Here is a 21175-nt window from a genome sequence, read left to right as displayed (position 1 = left end):
AATACACAACCACATCTTCTAGCATAACTGGTTTTTTTAAGCCACAAGCTTTGTGGTTATCCATTATAACAACAAGAAGAAACTAATACATTGTCTCTGGGGCTGAGCAGACCTAACAATCTCCGGAGAGGATAATGCATCTGTGAGTATGGTAGGTAGGGTTCAAGAAATCACAAATGACCTCCTGGAAGCTCCTGAAGTTAGTGACCTGGATTCCTATCATGGCTTGTTACCTACCTGACCTTGAGCAACTTTCTAAGCAACAGCACATTGTTAATGCACTATTTGTATGACTGCTAAGAATTGTGTTTTAAAATGCCTAACATATAAATGACTAACTTGATGTTGGTTGATAAATGCTGATGCACATTCATTCTTCCATTCTCTGAACAGGTGTAACTCAACACCCAGATGCCTGGCACCACACACACAATGAGCCTCTGTCCACACCCCTGGCATTTCTCCTTGAAACTGCCACCAAGCTTCCAGTCGGCCTCGTACTCAACTCTACCTTTAGACACCTGCCACTTCCAAAGTCACACGTCCCCTTGACTGCCATTCTGACGAGCCTCAACCCTGGCTCTTCCAAGTGCTGTTTCTGCAACTGCAATGAGCAGTCTCATCTCTGCCTTTGCCCTGAGCCCCAACAAAGGCCCCAGTATACTTGAAGAACAGCCTGCTCATTTTCTTATCTCTAGCTCTTATTCCCTCCCTTTCCTCTTCTTCTCCAAGCTCCCTGACAGTTCAGCTTAGGGGCCAAGAGGGAACACGGAGTATGTTTAATTCATGTTCCTGGGCTTTTCTGGCAGTGAACTGGGGTCTAAGATATTAAGAATACCCAGGCTGGGCACCAGTGGCTCACACCTGTAATCCTACTCAAGAGGCCAAGATCTGAGGACTGCAATTCAAAGTCAGCCCAGACAGAAACTATTATCTCCATTTAACTACCAAAAAAAAAAAAAAAAAAAAAAGCCAGAAGTGGAGCTGTGGCTCAAGTGGTAGAGAGCTAATCTTGAGCAAGAACAGTTCAGGGACAGTGCCCAGGCCCTGAGTTCAAGCACTAGGACTGGCACCAAAAAAACTATGCAGGCAGCCTTGTTCAGCCCAGCCCAGCCCTCTAGACTCTCAAGTGCCTTTTAACTGACCTACAGAAACCCTTACCTGTGCCCCACCTCTGCAAGACCCATCTGGTTTTCCTAACTTCCTAGCTCCCCACTCTACTCTCACTTCTAGCCTCCAGGGTGAAATAATGAGCTCTACATGCAAAATATCCCAGAAAATGTGGCTGTCCAAAGATTGAATGACTACTCTGAAGTCTATAGTTCCTCTCTCGGGGCCTACAGCTCAACCTTTAGAAAAAGCCCATGAATAGGGCCAGGACTCAAACATTTTAACAGGGAAAATATCTTTTTTTTTTTGGCCAGTCCTGGGCCTTAGACTCAGGGCCTGAGCACTGTCCCTGGCTTCCTTTTTTTTTTTTTGGCAGTCCTGGGCCTTGGACTCAGGGCCTGAGCACTGTCCCTGGCTTCTTCCCGCTCAAGGCTAGCACTCTGCCACTTGAGCCACAGCGCCACTTCTGGCCGTTTTCTGTATATGTGGTGCTGGGGAATCGAACCCAGGGCCTCATGTATACGAGGCAAGCTCTCTTGCCACTAGGCCATATCCCCAGCCCAACAGGGAAAATATCTTTCAGTTCCTTTGGGCTTTTTTTGTTGTTGTTGTTAGTTGTAGGGCTTGAACTCAGGGCCTGGGCACTGTCCTTGAGCTCTTTTGCTCAAGGCTAGCATTCTACCACTTTGAGCCACAGCGCCACTTCTAGTTTTTGAGTGGTTAATTGGACATAAGTGTTTCACAGGGACTTTTCTGCCCGGGCTGGCTTTGAACTACAATCCTCCGATCTCAGCCTCCTGAATAGCTAGGATTACAGGTGTGAGGCACCAGCGCCTGGCTTGGCCTTTGTTTTTCATTATTGGCTGGGAACAGTGTGGCCAAGTGATGGAGGCATGGGTATACGGCAGGTAACAGGTCCTCTGAACTGGGCATTGTTAGCTTTACAATGGGTGACAATGAAAAATTTGTGCTCTACCTAGCTATCTGTGCACAGAGGGGACTGGAATGCTATTGATCATTAGTTTGGTGGTTCAATCCAGCAACTCCGGCAATGGTGTATGTTGGCCACAAGGGGGCAGACAAATACTTCAACTCAGAAGTTTATAGATTACATAAAGAAGCAAGTTTAAAAAAGGATTATGATGGAGTCCTGCATGGGGAACAGAAAATATTAAAAAAAAAAAAAAAGTGTCTCAGCAAGGCAGGCCAGCTTAAGTTTTTAAAAAAAAATCAAAGAAAAAAGAGGAGAGAAAGGAACATATAATGGTGCCTTAGAGACAAGAGGAAGGTAGGTGGTTAACCAAGGGCACACTCCAAATGGCTAGGGCAGGGATTGGGATAGAGAATTGGAACTCCCAGCCTGAGAGGAGGTCAGGAGCCCCCAGAACCATGAGGAATGGCAAGGAGAGGTCCAGTAGCAGCAGGGAAGATCCTGAGAGGTTACTGGAGACTGCAATCACTTTAAGGGAAAATGGCGGACGGGAGGGTTTTTAGCAGAGAGCCATGGACTGAACTTACTTCTGAAAAACTAGGGTAGAGTTGCAAAACACTTGAGTTCAGGGGAGGTAAAACTCACAATGAACGTGGCTTCTTTTCCATCACTAACATGGACTGAAAGGCAGAGAAATGGCAAGAATTACTCTAGGATTTAGAGAACAGGAGGGCACACCTAGTAGCCAGAGAGCATCCTTTTTCCTTCCTTCTTTCCCTCCAGTAATTTAATTTCAGGGCCTATGAAAGACAAGAGCCAATGTATGGGGCAGTCTTCTGGAGCTCAAAGAGTTAATCTTCAAGAATTCATTGAAATCAGCCACAGCTCTTTTCCCCTGCCCCCACCCCTCTCTGGTCTGGTCCTCTCCCAGGGCCTGGTTGGCAGCTTCCCAGTTTCTTCTTTGCTGTAATTAGCTAGGAGCCTGGGCCATGGTACTAGAACCGGTCCTCTCCTGCTCCCTTCTCAGATTCCAGAGAAAAGTGGAGGGCCATAAGGAGGGAGGGAGGGAGGGAGGGAGGGAGGGAGGGAGGGAGGGAGGGAAGGAGGGAAGGAGGGAAGGAAGGAAGGAAGGAAGGAAGGAAGGAAGGAAGGAAGGAAGGAAGGAAAGAGAAAGAAGGAAGGCTGGCTTTCCTTTGTCCCTACCCCTCCCTCCTTGGATAAGGCCCAAGGACCAAAGAGCCTCTGTCTTTTCCTGCCACGCCCCCACATTGTAGGCTGGACAAGGGGATTTTTGTATTCTAGCCTCAAGCAGGCATCCTTGTGACCAAGTGGTGAAAGGCTGGACAGGGTGGGGACAGGACTCATAGAAAAGACAATGCCTCCCACCATCCAATATGCTGGTCTACCAGCACATCTCCAGGAGTTCCCTCCCCAGCTTCCCACCACAGTGGGTGAGAAGGCAGAAACATGGAATCACCTGCATATGAAAGGCCTGATGCGGGCTGGGAATGTGGCTTAGTGGTAAAGTCCTCACCTAGCATGCATGAAACCCTGGGTTCAATTCCTCAGCACCATGTACACAGAAAAAGCTGGAAGTGGTGCTGTGGCTCAAGTAGTAGAGTGCTAGCCTTGAGCAAAAAAGAAGCCAAGGACAGTGCTCAGGCCTGGAGTCCAAGCCCTAGGACTGACAAAAAAAAAAAAAGGCCTGATGCCTAAAGAAGCAACTAACCAGGTCCAGGTGTGAAGACAAAGAAATTAAGCAGATATACAGCCAGGGTACAGCAATGGGGCACCCAGGATAGGGTAAGCCAGGCCTATGGTAGAGTGAGGCAAGTATAGTTGAGAAACTTCTAGGCCTCTGACAGTTTCACTCCCTAAAAACACCGGGAGAGGAAGTAAGACCCCAGGAAGAAAATAGGAATACTCTTTAAAGAGTAAGAGTGTTGGGCTGAGAATGTGGCTTAGCAGTAGAGTGCTTGCCTAGCATGAAGGCCTGGGTTCGATTCCTCAGCACCACATAAACAGAAAAAGCCAGAAGTGGCACTGTGGCTCAAGAGGTAGAGTGCTAGCCTTGAGCAAAAAGAAGCCAGGGACAGTGTTCAGGCCCTGAGTCTAAGCCCTCAGGACTGGCCCAAAACAAAACAAAACAACAGAGTAAGAGTAAGAAATCTTCCAGTATGGAACTAATCTGTCAAGAGGGTTGATATGTTTGCAATCACAAGTAGTAATGGTACAGACTTTAAGTGATATGGTCTTGGCAGGAGTTCCCACCCCTCTATAACTGACCTATCATACCCCATTCAAATACCCATTAGAAGATGCAATAGTCCATGCTAGCAGGAAATGACATCACTCAGTGACTAGGGAAGCATGGGCCTACAACTCCAAAACCTTTAAAGGAGTGCCAATCAGGACAGCCAATTCAGGCTGTCCTGAATGCCAACTCCCTCTTTAATCCTCTATCTTGATTAGAAGGAAACCCAGGCTCCTCCTAGACTTGACTGTGATGATTGTTCACCCTCATTTCTTCATTGGCAATCCCCTGGGTGGGGGGTGAGGGGGGTTGTCCTCAATTTCTTAAATCCTTACCTCATTGCCAGAGGGGTATGGAAATACCTTCACACCAAGAGCCACAGGTTAGGCCTCAGTGTCTTTACGAAAATAGCTGGGGACACAATGATTAAGGATAAAGGCAGAGACTCCCTAGGGACCAAATTTCCATGGTAATTGATGGCAGTGCAATCTATACATTTTTGAGGAAGACCAAGGCCTAGGGATGAAAAGATGAGGAGGACAAAGTTGTTACAAGAAGGTCACATCATCTTGGCCCTGTCCCCAGTACCAGTGGGCCTCAAAACCCAGCTTGGTACTCTGGTCCTCTGGTGGCTCCAGGGGTCCACCTTGGAACCCCTCCCCTGAGGGCATCCACACAGCCCTCAAGCTCCCTAGTTGGGTGGCTGTCAGGTCCACCTCAGTCCTGGCCCTCTCTTCACCAGGTATGACCTTTGCCCAGTCCATCTCTGGACAAGGAACCCCAGGGGGACCCTGTTCATCCAGCTCTCTGGGGGCCACGGTGTCCAAGAAGCTGCCAATAGAGACACTATCCAGCCGGTCAGTGGAACTGGTGTCCGGCAGGCTGTCCCAGCTGCCTCGCCGTGAGCGGCCTGGGCTCCCGCCTGTCAGGCTATACTGGCTGCTGGTGAGGCTACTGCAATGGCTGGTCAACATCCCCCGCTCCTCCAACAACCAGCGCACGGCCTCGATGCCCTCGTTCAAGGTCACCAGCTGCTGCAGGATTTTCACATCGATGACTCGCAGGGAAGCCTGGGGAGTGGGAAAAGGAAGTTTAGACCAAATTCTAGGCTGTGGGTTTCCCTTGTGTTTCTAGAGGCCCCAACCTTGTAATCAAACCAATGATGCTTTACTTTTCAGAAGCATGGAAATAGAATGGTTTGGAGTGTGGGCTTTAGAAGCAGATGGACTGCTATTTAAAATTCCAACTTGGGTTGGCGATATTGTTTATTTACAGAGCACCTGTTTAGCATGTGTGAGAACTTGCACTGCCAAATGAAAAACAAAATCTTTATTTTTTATTGTCAAAGTGCTATACAGAGGGGTAACAGTTTCATACATAAGGCAGTGAGTACATTTCTTATCCAACTTGTTACCTCCTCCCTCATTTCCGCACTTCTCATTCCCCCCCCCAAAAAAAATCTTTTATATTGGTTAGCTGTATGATATGACTATGGGTATGACTCTGTGTATGTGTGTGTGTGTGTGTGTGTGTGTGTGTGTTGATATAGGGGCTTGAACTCAAGGCCTGGGTGCTGTCCCTTAGCTTTTTTTTTTTGTCATTCCTGGAGCTTGAGCTCAGGGCCTGAGCACTGTCCCTAAGCTTGTTTTGCTCAAAGCTAGCATTCTACCACTTGAGCCACAGCGCCACTTCTGGCTTTTTCTGTTTATGTGGTACTGATGAAATGAACGAGGGCTTCGTACCTGCTAAGCAAGTACTCTACCACTAAACCACATTCCCAGCCCCTATCCCTTAGCTTTTTTACTCAAAGCTAGCACTATACCACTTCAGCCAACGCTCCACTTCTGGCATTGCTGTGGTTAACTGAAGATACAAGTCTCACAGACTTTCCTGCATATGCTGAATTTGAGCCCTGATCCTCCTATCTCTCAGCCTCCTGAGTAGCCAGGATTATAAGCATGAGCCACCAGTGCTCGGTGGTATCTTATCATAATTTAGTTTCCTTAATTGTAAAATAGGACTAAATCACTGACCTCAGAAGGCAACAGTAAAATTATGCTTATTATATCCTTAGTACAAGGAAGGTCTTAGGGTGAGGCACTGATGGCTCAAGCCTATAATCCTAACTACTCAGGAGGCTGAGATCTGAGGGTCGAGGTTCAAAGCCAGCCCAGGCAGAAAAGGCCCTGTGAAACTATCTCCAATTAACCATTCAAAAACTGGAAGTGGAGCTGTGTCTCAAAGTGGTAAAGCACCAGTCTTGAGCAAAAGAGCTCAGGGACAGCATCCAGGCCCTGCATTCAAGCCCCACAGCAGATAAAAAAAAAAAAGAAAGAAAGAAAAGAAATGTACTCATTACCTAACTTATTAAATGTCTATCACCTTTAAATAACAATTTTTTTTTTACTAGTCCTGGGGCTTGAATTCAGGGCCTGAGCACTGTCCCTGGCTTCTTTTTGCTCAAGGCTAGCGCTCTACCACTTGAGCCATAGCGCCATTTCTGGCTTTTTCTATATATATGGTGTTGAGGAATCTAGGAACCTAGGGCTTCATGTATACAAGACAAGCACTTTACCACTAAACCATATTCCCAGACCAACTATTAAAAAATTTAATTAAAAAAAAAGAAATCTTAGTGCAGTTCATTGGTAGAGTGCCTATCATGTGTGTGGTCCTAGGTTCAATCTGAACATCTGAGCATGACTAATTTTTTAAATTAAAAATAAATTTAGGGGCTGGGGATATAGCCTAGTGGCAAGAGTGCCTGCCTCAGATACACGAGGCCCTAGGTTCGATTCCCCAGCACCACATATACAGAAAACGGCCAGAAGCGGCGCTGTGGCTCAAGTGGCAGAGTGCTAGCCTTGAGCGGGAAGAAGCCAGGGACAGTGCTCAGGCCCTGAGTCCAAGGCCCAGCACTGGCCAAAAAAAAAAAATAAAAAAATAAATTTAAAAAATAGCCAAGCACTGGTAGCTCATACCTGTAATCCTAGCTACTTAGGAGGCTGAAATCTGAGGATTATGGTTCAAAGCCAGCCTTGGCAAGGAAGTCTATGAGACTCTTATTTTTCAATTTACTGCCAAAAAGCCAGAAGTGGAGGTGTGGACTCAAGTGGTAGAGCACCAGACTTGTGCATTTTTTAGGCCAAGTGAGAGTGCCAGGCCACACACATACATACACACACAGACACAGACACACACACACACACACACACACAGCCCACACTGGTGGCTCACACCTGTAATCCTAGCTACTTAGGAGGCTGAGATCTGAGGATTGTGGTTCAAAGCCAGCCTGGGTAGGAAAGTCCATGAGACTCTTATTTCCAATTAACCACCAGAAAACCAGAATTGGCACTGTGGCTAAAAGTGGTAGAGCATTAGCCATGAGCAAAAGAACTCAGGGACAGTGCTCAGGCCCTGAGTTTAAGCCCTAGGACCAACAACAACAACAAAAAAAAAAAAAAAAAAAAGAAAAAGAAAGCAAAAGAAAAGAACAGGATGCTAGGGTATTACCTATGTGGATCAAAATAAGGTGGGAGCTGAGACAGAAAAAGGGAGCTAACCTTTTTTCCTACTCTTCATGGGGGTTGTAGCAAGACTGAGTGAAGCAATGCTGAGAGGCACAAAGGGGGAGAATCTCAATGGCTAGGGTTCAGGGCTTCCCTCCACCATACCACAGCCTCCCTCTATGTACTGGAAGGAAGTTTGCCACATGAGGTAATCTCCAAGGTCCCCCAGCTTAGACTTGCTGAGTTACCTTCTCCAAGCACAAGTCTGAACCTGTCCTGCCCCATACACCAGGGCCTTCACAGGCTTTGCTCTGCTCTTAAGAGAATGAAAGCAATCTAAACATTTACTGGCTGGCGTTCAAAAGCCTATCACAATATGCCTCCTGCTCATCTCTCTAGCTTTCCCTCTAGCACATTTTTGTGACTATGAGTACTGCCACACTTCATTTTTATTTTATTTATTTAATGTCAGTACTGAGGCTTGAATTCAAAGCTAGGTATTATCCCTTAACTTTTTTTTTGTCCAAGACTGGAGTTGTACCACTTGAGCCACAGCTCCACTTCTGGTTTTTTGCTGGTTCATTGGAGATAAGTGTCTCATGGATTTGTCTCCTCTAGCTTCAAGGCATAATTCTTAGATTTCAGCCTCCTGAATACATAGGATTACAAATGTGAGCCACCAGTGCCTGGCTAAGACTCTTATTATTCAATGGACACATGTGAAAATAGAACCAGGTAACTTGAGAGGATGGGTAGATAGGGACAAATTGGGGGTGGTGGTGGAAGGGGTAACATTGATAAAGAAGCATTGTATTCAAACATTTACATGTTGAATTAAAACCCCTTTGTACAACTACTTAAATATACCAGAAAGAAAGCCAAGCACCAATGGCTTTTACCTGTAATCCTAGCTATGTCGGAGGCTGAAATCACCAGGCAGGAAAGCCCATGGGACTATCCAATAAACTACCCCCAAAATGCCAGAAGTGAGCTGTGGCTCAAGTGGTAGAGTGCTAGCCTTGAGTGAAGGAAGCTTAGGGACAGCAGTATCTAGGCCCTGTGTTCAAGCCCCAGGACCCTCCCTTCAACCCCTCACACTCACCCATGCCCACTCTACCCCCTCACACAGACTAGTTGGAGGTCCTCTCTGGTTCCTGGAGTACTTCTTATCTTGAACTAGATTTGTTGGTCTGTCATTCTTCCTTAACCAAGGGTGCAAGCTCCTTAAGAACAGGGCCTGCACTGTTGTTTTGGGTGCTCTGCCTAGGGTTGTGTATGTTACATGACCTTCTTCTTTTTAAAAATTTCATTTTCAAGGTGAGGTACAGAGGGTTTACAGTTACATACATAAGACACATTTCTTGGCATACTTGTTACCTCCTTCCTCATTTTTCTCCCACCTTCCCTCTCTCCTAGTCCTTCCCTTCCTTCCCCCACCCCCCACGACCTTCTCTTGCCTTTACTTTCTGGCCTCTCTTGTGGTTTCCCAGGGCTTAGGGAGCTAGGCTGTAATGTGTTGCTAGGAAATGAATCTGAGCACCAGATTCTATAATCCTGTGTCAGTGGGATTCTGTGACTGTGAAAGCATCACAGCCCAGAATAGAAGAAAATAAGGTTTTTCTCACCAGAAAAAGAAACACTCATTCCATACCATCTCTTTGGAAACAAAATAGGAAATAAACATCTCAAGAGAGACACAGTCTCAAGAGGCATCCCAGCCCAATTCTCATATCTAAGGATTCAGAGATAAGAATATGCCTACTGGGCTGGGGATATGGTCTAGTGGCGAGAGAGCTTGCCTCGTATACATGAGGCCCTGGGTTCGATTCCCCAGCACCACATATACAGAAAATGGCCAGAAGAGGCGCTGTGGCTCAAGTGGCAGAGTGCTAGCCTTGAGCAAAAAGGAAGCCAGGGACAGTGCTCAGGCCCTGAGTCCAAGGCCCAGGACTGGCCAAAAAAAAAAGAATATGCCTACTGTGGGGCTGGGAATGTGGCCTAGTGGTAGCCTGCTCATCTCATATACATGAAGCCCCGGGTTCAATTCCTCAGCACTATAGATATAGAAAAAGCCAGAAGTGGCGCTGTGGCTCAAGTGGTAGAGTGCTAGCCTTGAGCAAAATGAAGCCAGGGACAGTGCTCAGGCCCTAAATTCAAGCACCAGGACTGGCAAAATACATAAATAAATAAAAAGAATATGCCTGTTCAGAACAAATCAGGCTCAGGAAAAAGGCCTAGAGATCCCAGTTTTAGATCCCTGGTAATGGATCAAGAGACTACTGTCACTAGAAAGGTTCTCACAGATGATCTGGGTAAAACAAACAAACAAACCAAAAACCAAAGAAACAAAACTTGAAGCCGAGAGAGAAATAGGGCTCTGCTCCCAAGACCACAAAATGCTTTAGGACGGAGCTGGGAATATGGCCTAGTGGCAAGAGTGCTTGCCTCTTAGACATGAAGACCTGGGTTTGATTCCTCAGCACCACATATATAGAGAATGGTCAGAAGTGGCGCTGTGGTTCAAGTGACAGAGTGCTAGCCTTGACCAAAAAGAAGCCAGGGACAATGCTCAGGCCCTAAGTCCAAGCCCCAGGACTGGTTAAGAAAACAACAACAACAACAACAACAACAATGGTTTAGGACCAAAGATAAGATATGAACTCACTCTTTCCTTTCCTCACTCTTTGCCTAATGCTGTCTCAGCATACAGCTCTGAGGAGGTGGGCTGTGACAGCAACAGCAACTTAGGGTGGAAAACGGAGGAGGGAAGTTGCATTGTTTCCCACTCCCACATATTCTAGTCTGGCTCTCCATTCAATCTCTATAGGGGAGCAGAGCAGAAGAGAGAGGAGGCCTATAGGTTGGGATGACCTTGTCCTCAAGGGCAAGCTTTCCCCTTCCAACTAGGAGGGAGTTAGAGGACAGTCCTTAGAAGGCTTAAACCAGTCTTGCCACCAATGGCTCCAAGGGAAACCTATTGCCCCACCCCTTGTCCTTCCTAGGTGCCACCAGTGGGACAGCCTGCCTTAAGGCAGAAAAAAAAAAGGATTAGGGTAGGAATCTTTTCCTTGTACTGGATCCCAAAATCTCCCTCCCTTGTGCTATGCCTGGCCAGCCTTAGGCCTAAGGCCAGATGATTTAAGAATACAGAAACAAAATCAAAAGTTAAACAAACCCCTTTAAAGTTTATAAATGAGTAGTCTCAACTAAGGCAGAATAAAGACCAGATAGTATGAGGGCAAGCAAGCCTCTGAACATGCAAAAGCTCATTTCATCTGTGACATGGGGGAGATGATGACCATTTTTCTCATTTCAATGACATAAATGTACTGCAACTGTCTAGCACAAAGCAATTTTTTTTGGTCAGCTGTGGGGACCTGGGCATTGTCCCTGAGCTCTTTTTGCTCAAGGCTAGTGTGCTCTACCACTTTGTTTCCCACTTTGAGCCACAGTGCTACTTCTGTTTTTTGAGTAGTTAATTGGAGATAAGAGTCTCACAGGGACTTTTCTACCAGGGCTGGGTTTGAACCACAATCCTCAGATCTCAGCCTCCTGAGTAGCTAGGATTACAGGCATGAGCCACCAGCACCTGGCTTTATACATTGTTCTATACAAAGCAAATTTCAATGGTAAAGATGTAGAATGTAGTCAAATGATCTGGCTTCAAATCCTGACCTTTGCCTTTCATCTTCTGAATGACAATTATTTAACTCTTCAGTGCCTTAATTTCTTTATCACTTATCTGTTAGGGTTGCTGTAAGAATTAACAGAATGTCATGTAGTACTGGGGACAGAGCTCAGTATTTGCCTAGCATGTAGAAGACCTGGGGTTTAAAATCCACGCAGGACCAAAAATCTTTTTAAAAAGTGTTCAGCATGCTGCCTAACATATGTGCTCAGTAAAAGTATTCATGGTGGCGCCACACACCTGCTAATCCCAGCTCTTGGGAGCAGGAGCATGAGAACTATGAGTTGGAGACTGGCCCGAGTTACACAGCAAGACTGTCTCAAAATTTATCTATACAGTTTCTGAGCAGGGCAGACTAGGTAAGTTCTTGAGCTATAAAGTTTATATAATGAAGCAAAAACCAGGCCCTGAGGTGGCTACAGTCATATCCTTGCTCTGGAGGAGTTGGCACGGGTCTCCACCCTTCAAGGCCAGTGCACACTTGGCATTCAAGTCCTGCCCCCAGGGAACCTCCCTGATTACTCGGCCCCAGGAGGCTCCTGCCCTCCTCTCCAAGCCAGTGAAAGCCCTGGGCTGGCATGGGCTGGGCTGGGACTCTGCCATGATCTCCTTCCTCTTCTCCCTTCCAGACCAGCTTGGCACAGCACTGAGCACACAGTGGGGCTCCAGGAAGACTTATTAGCTGCCATACTCAATGTGGGGCTCCACTTCCTGGGCCAAGAAGAAGCTGCCAATTTCTCAGAACTGACTGCTGATAAAGGGTGGCAGGTGTAAATCACCCCTATCGTGGGAACCAGGGCCCTGGGGAGCCTTGCTGGGGCCCCAGCTGCCCTTTTGGCTCTGAATCTAGACCAGAAGTTTCAGGGAAAGAGGGGGGCGGAGCCGCTGTTTCTTCTTTATCTCCCCAAAAAGTTATAGCTAAGATCCAAATATCCCGTAGTTTGGGAGGTCCACAGGAGGAGATGGAAACCCAGGTTCAACACCGCTGCGGCCGCTGCTGCTTCTCCTTTTACCCTCTCTCCCCCTCTGCTAAGGGCCTAGAAATTCCAAGTATTTTAAGGGTGGGGGTGGGGCGTGCCCCAAACACCAGCGGGTTTGAAGCCTATGCCAGTTTCCCTCCCCCACCCCCACCCCCAAATCCGGTTGTGAACGTGGCCGGGGCAAGGTCTGGAGGAGGTAAACAGACACCTGGTCAAGGAGGCTGGAGGCCCGGGTGGCTCGCGGAGACGCAGGGAGGTGGCGCGGGCTTGCGGGTTTTCCGCACTCGCCCCCCCCCCTCGCTCCTCCCCAGGATCCGGTAGGGAAAACTTCCCAAGAGCTCGGGATCTCTTACTTCCAGGCCCCCCAGGACCCCTCAACCCTGCGCTCACCCTCGGGGGACAATGACTGGGCATGGCGCCGCACGCACCCCGGGGTTCGCAGACCGTGGGGGGCGGCTGTGGAGTTGGGGTCTCCTTCCTCCCCGGCTTCGACCGTCCCCGCGTGGGGAAGGGTCCCTGCCCTGTCCCCCCCACCTGCGGCCAGGGGCACCCACACTCACCAGCTCCATCCTCAGCGCCATGATCTTGTCCCCCAGGCCGGGGCCGGAACTGGGCGCCCCCGGGGGCGGCGGGGAACCGCGGGGCCCCGGCTCCCACTCGCCCCGCAGCCCGCGGAGCAGCCCCTCCGGGGTCTTCCTGCCCACCTTGCTCTCCACGTCCCGCAGGTCAGGCGTCTGGGACTCCAAGGTCCCCTCCATGGGGACGAGCCAAAAATGGAACTGGACGCCGACGCCGCCGGGACGCCGGGGTCCGAGTCCCGGGGTCCTCCCGGTCTCCCGCCGCCGCCGCCGCCGCCGGAGCGGAGCGGACGGTACCCGCGGGTCCCCGCCGGCGGGCGCGGGGGCCGGAGAGGCGCCGTAATGTGTGGCAGAGCCGCGCAAAAACCGTAAATATCCGAGCGCGGCGCACACGGCCCGGGCCCGGACGGCGCGGGTCGGGCCGGTCCCGGGGTTGGCCTGGCCTTCTCCTCACCCTGGCACTGACCACAGCCAGGCGCTCAGCAGGCGCCCTAGGCATGTCTGCGGAATGAAGACCGAAGAGCCTCAGAGCCGTAGGAGTTGTGGGGTGTGTTGTGTTTTGTTTTATTTTTTGCGGAATGTGGGCCGCTGGGGCTCCCCCAGCTAAAAAGGAATTTAAGGAAGCTTGCTGAGGGTTTGTATCTAAAAGGATGGCTGGCTTTAAGCCACCCACAAACACCTCCTTGAAATCAGAGTGAAGGGATAGTAAAAAATAAGTCCCCAGGGCCAGTGAAAGTGGACCTCTGCCAGGGGTTGGCCCTCTGGGGGTTTACAAACAAGATGCCCCCTAAGGGGCTGGGAATATGGCCTAGTGGTAGAGTGCTTGCCTGGCATCCATGAAGCCCTGGGTTGGATTCCTCAGCACCACATATATAGAAAATGGCCAGAAGTGGTGCTGTGGCTCAAGTGGCAGAGTGCTAGCCTTGAGCAAAAAAGAAGCCAGGGACAGTGCTCAAGCCCCGAGTTCACGGCCCAGGACTGACTGACTAAATAAATATAAATAAAATTAAAGTTCTGGGGCTGGGGATATGGCCTAGTGGCAAGAGAGCTTGCCTCGTATACATGAGGCCCTGGGTTCGATTCCCCAGCACCACATATACAGAAAACGGCCAGAAGTGGCGCTGTGGCTCAAGCGGCAGAGTGCTAGCCTTGAGCAAAAAGAAGCCTGGGACAGTGCTCAGGCCCTGAGTCCAAGGCCCAGGACTGGCCAAAAAAAAAAAAAAAAAAAATTAAAGTTCTGGTTTTGTCAGTCTGGAGAGAGGCCTGAAATTCTGCATTTCCAAGAAGTTCCCAAGTGATGGTCATATTCTACACTTGGAGCTATAAACCATTTTGTTTGGCTCAGGTACCAATCTCTCTCTCTCTCTCTCGCTCTCGCTCTCTAGATAGATAGATAGATAGATAGATAGATAGATAGATAGATATTATACAAAGGATTTAAATTTTTTTTTTTTTTTTTGCCAGTCCTGGGGCTTGGGACTCAGGGCCTCTCTACTGTCCCTGAGCTTCTTTTTGCTCACTCTACCACTTGAGTGACAGTGCCACTTCCAGCCTTTTTTGCTTATGTGGCACTGAGGAATAGAACCCAGGGCTGCATGGTAGGCAAGCATTCTACCACTAAGCCACATTCCCAGCCCAATTTCAATCATTTTATACATGCATAGAATGTACTTTGATCAGATTCACTCCCTTGGTTCAGGCTTTTCATTCAGGCAAATCCAATCCATGGTTACAGAAGGATGGGGGGGAGGGGTGTGTGTGCAGGTAGTGGGGTTTGAATTCTGGGCCTCATTTTCCTTTTTGTTTTTTGCTCAAGGTAGGTATTCCACTACTACTTGAGCCACAGCTCCACTTCCATAGTTTTGCTGATTCATTGGAGATAAGAGTCTCATGGATTTTCCTGCCTGGGCTAGTTTTGAACCTATTCTCAGGTCTCAGCCTCTTTAGTAATTAAGAGTGTAGGCATGAGTTACTGTCACCCCATTATATTTTAATTAATCATAAATACATATGATTAATTTATCATATATCTGTATATGTACACATTTATTTTGTGTGTTTTTTATATATTTTTTGTATTTCAAATGTATATATACTTTTTTTTTTTTTGGTTGGTTGTGGGGCTTGAACTCTAGGTCTGGGCACTGTCCCTGAGCTCTTCATCTAAAGGCTAATGCTCTAGCACTTTAAACCACAGCACCACTCTGGTTTTCTGGTGGTTAATTGGAGATAAGAATCTCATGGACTTTCCTGCCCAGGCTAGCTTTGAACCATGATCCTCAGATCTCAGCCTCCTGAGTAGCTAGAATTACAGGTGTGAGCCACAAGCACCTGGCTCTATATATACATTTTTAAATTTTATGTATTTATTTTTGGAGACAAGGTCTCACTATGTAGTCTTACTGTCCTCAAGCTGGTAATCCTCCTGTATCAACCTCTCCAATTCTGGGATTGCAGGTTTGAAATACCATGCTCATCTACATTTGTAATTTGTGGAAGGTTTCTTAATCTATGGAAGGTTTTAAGTTCAAAACTGACAAAAACATTTGCCTTTTTGAAAAATTACTCTGGGTTTTATAAGGAGAAAAGAAGAGTAAAACTTTGGGATCTGGGCTGGGGATATGGCCTAGTGGCAAGAGCGCTTGCCTTGTATAGTTGAAGCCCTGGGTTGGATTCCCCAGCACCACATATACAGAAAATGGCCAGAAGTGGCTCTGTGACTCAAGTGGCAGAGTGCTAGCCTTGAGAAAAAAGAAGCCAGGGACAGTGCTCAGGCCCAGGACTGGCAAAAAACAAAACAAAACAAAAAAAAACTTTGGGATCTAAGAGACTAGTTAGAAAACAAGAAATTGAAGCTTTGGCCTGAACCAAACAGAAAATAAATAAATCGTAATAGAAGGTACTTTATTTTTTTTTAATTTGGATCTGAATAATTTCGTTTGTTTTGTTTTTGTTGCCAGTCCTGGGGCGTGGACTCAGGACCTGAGCACTGTCCCTGACTAATTTTTGCTCAAGGCTAGTACTCTACCTCTTGAGACACAGCGCCACTTCTGGCTTTTTTCTAGATATGTGGTGCTGAGGAATTGAACCCAGGGCTTCATGTACACGAGGTGAGCACTTTACCACTAGGCCATATTCCCAGCCCTGAATCTGAATAATTTCGAAACTCCCAGAAACAATGAGTTAATTATAACATCTTAGTAATCTGTTATAGTCAATATATATACACCCAATATATTATATGTTATACACATATAAATACCAAACCATTGAAATTCCATAATTTTATTAGTTTTATTGTGGAATTATACAGCATTCTGGGAAGCAGGCACCAGACTGAATGGCCCTAGGAGGTACTTTAGAAAGTCCTTGAGGGACTGGGAATGCGGCTTAGTGGCAGAGTGCTTGCCTAGCATGCATGAAGCCCTGGGTTTGATTCCTCAGTACCACATAAAAAGAAAAAGCCAGAAGTAGCGCTGTGGTTCAAGTGATAGAATACTAGCCTTGAGCAAAAGAAGCTCAGGAACAGTACCTAGACCCTGAGTTCAAACCCCACAACTGACCAAAATAATAATAATAATAATAATAATAATAATAATAATATATTTATCTAAATGAATTTCAGGAAATGGAAACAAGGTTGTCTTGTTTGTTCATTTATCTGTCTCTGAGAGGGTAATGGGGGGGCACAGAAGTGGAGAGAGAATGGGTAAAGAAATGCAGCAGTGGTACTCAATAGACTATGTTGAAAATGAACTGAAAATGAACTGTAGGTGGGGACTAGAGGGAAAAACTGGGTGAGAATGAAGGGGTAACACTGTCCAAAAAGAAACATACTCATTACCTGACTTATGAAACAGTAACTCCTCTGTATATGACCTTTATAATAACAATTTAAAAATTAGTTGTTTTCTAATTTAACACATACTTACTAGGGAAAAATCAGCTATTGCCCCAACTCCTGAGGTAAGCACTGTTAAAAGGTTGGGAGAGGGCTGGGGATATGGCCTAGTGGCAAGAGTACTTGCCTCCTATACATGAGGCCCTGGGTTCAATTCCCCAGCACCACATATACAGAAAATGGCCAGAAGTGGCGCTGTGGCTCAAGTGGCAGAGTGCTAGCCTTGAGCAAAAAGAAGCCAGGGACAGTGCTCAGGCCCTGAGTCCAAGCCCCAGGACTGGCCAAAAAAAAAAAAAAAAAGACTCTATGAAGACAAGCACTGGTAGTACACATCTATAATCCTAGCTACTCAGAATATTGAGATCTGAGGACTTTGGTTTAAAGCCAGCCAGAGCAGGAAAGTCCCTGAGTCTCCAATTAACCACCAAAGGGCCAGAAGTAGAGCTGTGGCTCAAATGGTAGAGTGTCAACCTTGAGTGAAAAAAGCTAAGGGACAGCATCTAGGCCAAGCTCTCCAGATGATTCTGACAGAAGCTAAAGTTTGAGACTATGTTAAGCTAAACATTTTGTGTAGCAATTCAGGAGGCCGATATCTGAGGACCTGGGTTCAAAGCCAGCCTGGGCAGAAAGTCCATGAGACTCTCATCTCCAATTTGTAAGGTCCACCTCTGGGAGGGCTCCATGCAGATGCCTCTCCCACCCCCCTACGGCCTGTTTTGTACCAGCTCCCTCCACAGCACTGACAGCCACCTGACCCCTCCGTGCATGTCCATGTTGTTCTTGATCTTCACAGTCAGCAGGGACGGCAGCAATGTCTGTGACTCAGTCTTGTACAACGTCTCCTGAAGATTTGGGCTCTTTCTCTGTGGGGCACCAGGGGCATCCAACCTGGCTTTCTTGGATATGGTCTTGTCCAGTGGTAGAGTCTTTCTCAGCATGCTTGAGTCGTGAATGGCAGACAGATCCAGGTTGAGGTGAGGGCAAGCTGTGCTCTTCCAGCACGGAGGACTGCAGGAACTGCTGGCTCCTGCTGTCCGCTCTACCCTTGTGGAGCAGGGCCGGCCTTCCTCCTGTTCTGGGGCGCCTTCCCCTGGGTCCTGGGTGGGTGTATGGCAGCGTCCTTTCTTTCTTTTCATACTGCAAATATCAGAACTAGACTACTCTTCCTCCTTGTGCTTAGCTGCTTCGACCTGGCAGAGGGATCGGCCACCCCAAAAAGCTTCCCAGAGCCAAGTCCTGAGGAGTTCGCCATTGAATTCTTTTAAGATAAAGCTTACTGGGCTGGGAATGTAGCTTAGCGGTAGAGTGCTTGTCTAGCATCCATGAAGCCCTGGGCTTGATTCCTCAGCACCACATAAACAGAAAAGGCCAGAAGTGGTGCTGAAGCTCAAGAGGTAGAGTGCTAATGAGCAAAAAGGAAGCCAAGGACAGTGCTCAGGCCCTGAGCCTAAATAAATGAGTAAATAAATAAACAAATCTTATTAAAATTGGGATGTAACTAAGTTAGCTGTGATTAAAACACTGATATAAAACCAGAATGTCGGGCTGGGAATATGGCCTAGTAGTAGAATGCTTGCCTCGTATACAGGAAGCCCTGGGTTCGATTCCTCAGCACCACATATGTATAGAAAAAGCCAGAAGTGGCGCTGTGGCTCAAGTGGTGGAGTGCTAGCCTTGAGCGAAAAGAAGCCAGGAACAGTGCTCAGTTCAAGCACCAGGACTGGCAAAAAAACAAACAAAACCAGAATGTCATTCTTTATGCCCATCCACCTGTACTACTAAATCTGTGCTAAAACTCTCATATCTACTGAGTTTTGTCATTGCAGAATTCTAGCAAGTATTTGTTGGTCAATTCTTGACAAGGTGCAGGTAAGCTCTAGTCCTCTTGGTCTCCTTGTTGCTTTAATTAGGAATAAAAAAGGGCTTTTGTGGCAAGGAGTCCTTTGATTGCAGTTCAAAGCCAGTCCAGGCAGAAAAATCCCTCTAAAACTCCATCTCCCAATTAATCAGCAAAGAGTCAGGCTGGAAGCATGGCTCAAGAGATGTATCTCTAATTAACCAGACAAACAATGAAGTGGTACTGTGACTCAAAGTGGTAGAGCACTAGCCTCAAGCAGAAGTGCTCAGGGACATTGCCCAGGCCTTGAGTTCAAAGCCCTGTGAATGCCAACTGGAGTGAGCCATCCCAGCAACAAGCACCTAGACCCCTGGGACTCAGCCAGTTGGGGGAAGAAAGGACCATGGAGAGGAGTAGGAGGAGAGTGATATCACATCCTAAGTGAAGTCACTTCAGAGCCGGGGGATGAAGAGATAGTAGCTTGTCCATCTAATGTCTAACTTCTAACTGGACAGGAACTTACATTCTCCAATCCAGCCCTAGCCTACCATACTCTCCCCTACCTAGTTGCCAGGTGTCAGAAGTAGCCAGGGACATTTTCCACCAACTCCAGGACAGCCTGGAATGCAGGAGATAAGAACTAGCCAAACTAGCCAAGTAATCCAATTTTTAATTTTCTGCCCTAAATCCTTCCTTTTGCCTTTTGTGTGCTCTTAATTTTTTTTTAATTGTCCAGCCCCTCGCCTCATGAGACTTCTTCCAGGCTTCATTCATGGACTGGCATCTACCACCAAGGGACAGCTGCTGTTTGCCTTCTCTTGGAGGAGCCACATTTCTGCCTTTTACCCCAATGTTGATGCCCCTTGCTAGCAGGAAGTAGCCAGAGTGAGTCTAAGTCTTTTTTCATAATTATTAAAAGGCTGGAATGTAAAGTCCACCCCCAGGAGAGCACCACGCAGATCCCCCCCTTTAAGTCTGTTCCCAGTACCTGCGTCACCTAAGTAACTGGCACACCTGGAGGCAGTTACCTCCCCCTTCTCTGAGGTCACATTCAATCCACCTGGCCAGACCTGCCCCTGCCCTAGATAAGACAGGTCCCGGCCGTGGGTCAGCTCTTCTCTCCTGCCATGCATCTCCTCGGCCACAGGCCAGCAGTTCAGAAATAAACTTTTCTCTCCTGCCTGAATACAGCGTGCTCTCCTTTATTGGCTACCTACTTTAATAAACCTTACACAATTCACCACAAAATAGCTGGAAATGGAGTTGTTGGCTCATGTGGCAAAGTGCCAGATTTGTGCAAAAAAAAGCTAAAGGAACAGGACCCAAACCCTGAGTTCAAACCCTAGTAGTGGTGCAAAAAGAAATAAATGAAAATAAACTTGAGGCTGGGAATGTGGCTTTGTGGTACAGTGCTTGCCTAGCATGCATGAAGTCCTGGGTTCTATTCCTCAGTATCACATAAACAGAAAAAGCCAGAAGTGGCCCTGTAGCTCAAGTGGTAGAGTGCTAGCCTTGAGCAAAAGCAGCTCAGGGACAGTGTCCAGGTCCTGAGTTCAAGACCCAGGACTGGCAAAAAACAAACTTCAGCCAGGCACGGGTGGCTCATGCCTGTAATCCTAGCTACTCAGCAGGCTGAGATCTGAGGATCACAGCTCAAAGCCAGCTCAGACAGGAGAGTTCCATGAGACTCTTCTCATTGCCAATTAACCATCAACTAGACAGAAGTGGAGCTGTGGCTCAAAGCGGGAGAGCGCTAACCTTGAGCAGAAAAGCCCAGGGACAGTGCCAAGGCTGAGCTCAAGCCCTATGACCGACCAAAAATAAATAAATAAATAAATAAGATAAAAATAAATAATAAATCTCACAACTCTTACTCTGGCTGTTACAAGTGCAGTGGTTTCAGAGCAGGATCTGGAGCCAGGCCGCGTATGTCACGGCCGTGCTTTGTGGCCTTTTCTTAAAGACTGGGATGGCAGTCCTGCCTCACAGGCTGTTGTGGAATTGAGTGCGTTAATGACAGCTAAGGGCTCAGAACCGAGCCCGGCTTCCCCTCCCCGGGGCAGCGCGCGGCGCTGTGGGCGGGGTCAGCAGCGCCCCTACCCGACCCCGGACGCCCCGGGATGGAGTCTAAGAGCGCGACTCCGCCTCACATCGGGGCTCCAGCTGCCGTCTCCCCATTCCGGAGGCGCCCCGAGCCGCAGGGCGCGAGGGCGCCATCGCCCGCCCCGCTCCCCGCAGCCCCTTGCCCTGGCCGCAGAAGTAAGCGCCGCCCGCCGCCCTCTCACCCCCTCACCCCACGGCGGCGGCGGCGGCGGCGGCGGCGGCGGAAGCGGGGGGGCGGGGCCGGCCGGGCTGGGGCGGGGCCACGAGCGGCATGGAGGAGG

General features: G+C 48.0%; 1 protein-coding gene and 1 long non-coding RNA gene across 2 annotated transcripts; one reads left to right on the top strand and one right to left on the bottom strand.

Annotated features, from left to right (window-relative positions):
* Positions 1-3874: 3874 nt before the first annotated feature.
* Positions 3875-4385, top strand: LOC125355102. The gene is made up of 2 exons (XR_007211591.1): positions 3875-4008; positions 4201-4385. It is a non-coding gene; the product is annotated as an uncharacterized LOC125355102 (long non-coding RNA).
* An 89-nt stretch (positions 4386-4474) lies between these two features.
* Positions 4475-13357, bottom strand: Lurap1 (leucine rich adaptor protein 1). The gene is made up of 2 exons (XM_048351218.1): positions 13036-13357; positions 4475-5365 (listed from the first exon to the last, which is right to left on the bottom strand). Exons 1-2 carry the CDS (start codon positions 13231-13233, stop codon positions 4844-4846), a joined length of 720 nt encoding a protein of 239 aa, XP_048207175.1. The 5' UTR covers positions 13234-13357; the 3' UTR covers positions 4475-4843.
* Positions 13358-21175: the final 7818 nt, after the last annotated feature.

This window comes from Perognathus longimembris, chromosome 7 (genome assembly GCF_023159225.1).
Source record: "Perognathus longimembris pacificus isolate PPM17 chromosome 7, ASM2315922v1, whole genome shotgun sequence".
NCBI classification, from domain to species: Eukaryota; Metazoa; Chordata; class Mammalia; order Rodentia; family Heteromyidae; genus Perognathus; species Perognathus longimembris.
Note: the sequence above shows the minus strand (reverse complement) of the source record. Positions and strands in the feature narration are given on the sequence as shown.

Excerpts from the sequence above, each read along its gene's own strand:
- Lurap1 (XM_048351218.1), bottom strand. The coding sequence starts at position 13,233 with ATGGAGGGGACCTTGGAGTCCCAGACGCCTGACCTGCGGGACGTGGAG. Across the intron at positions 5,366-13,035 it reads TGGCGCTGAGGATGGAGCTG|GCTTCCCTGCGAGTCATCGA; the intron begins GTGAGTGTGGGT and ends CCCACTCCCCAG.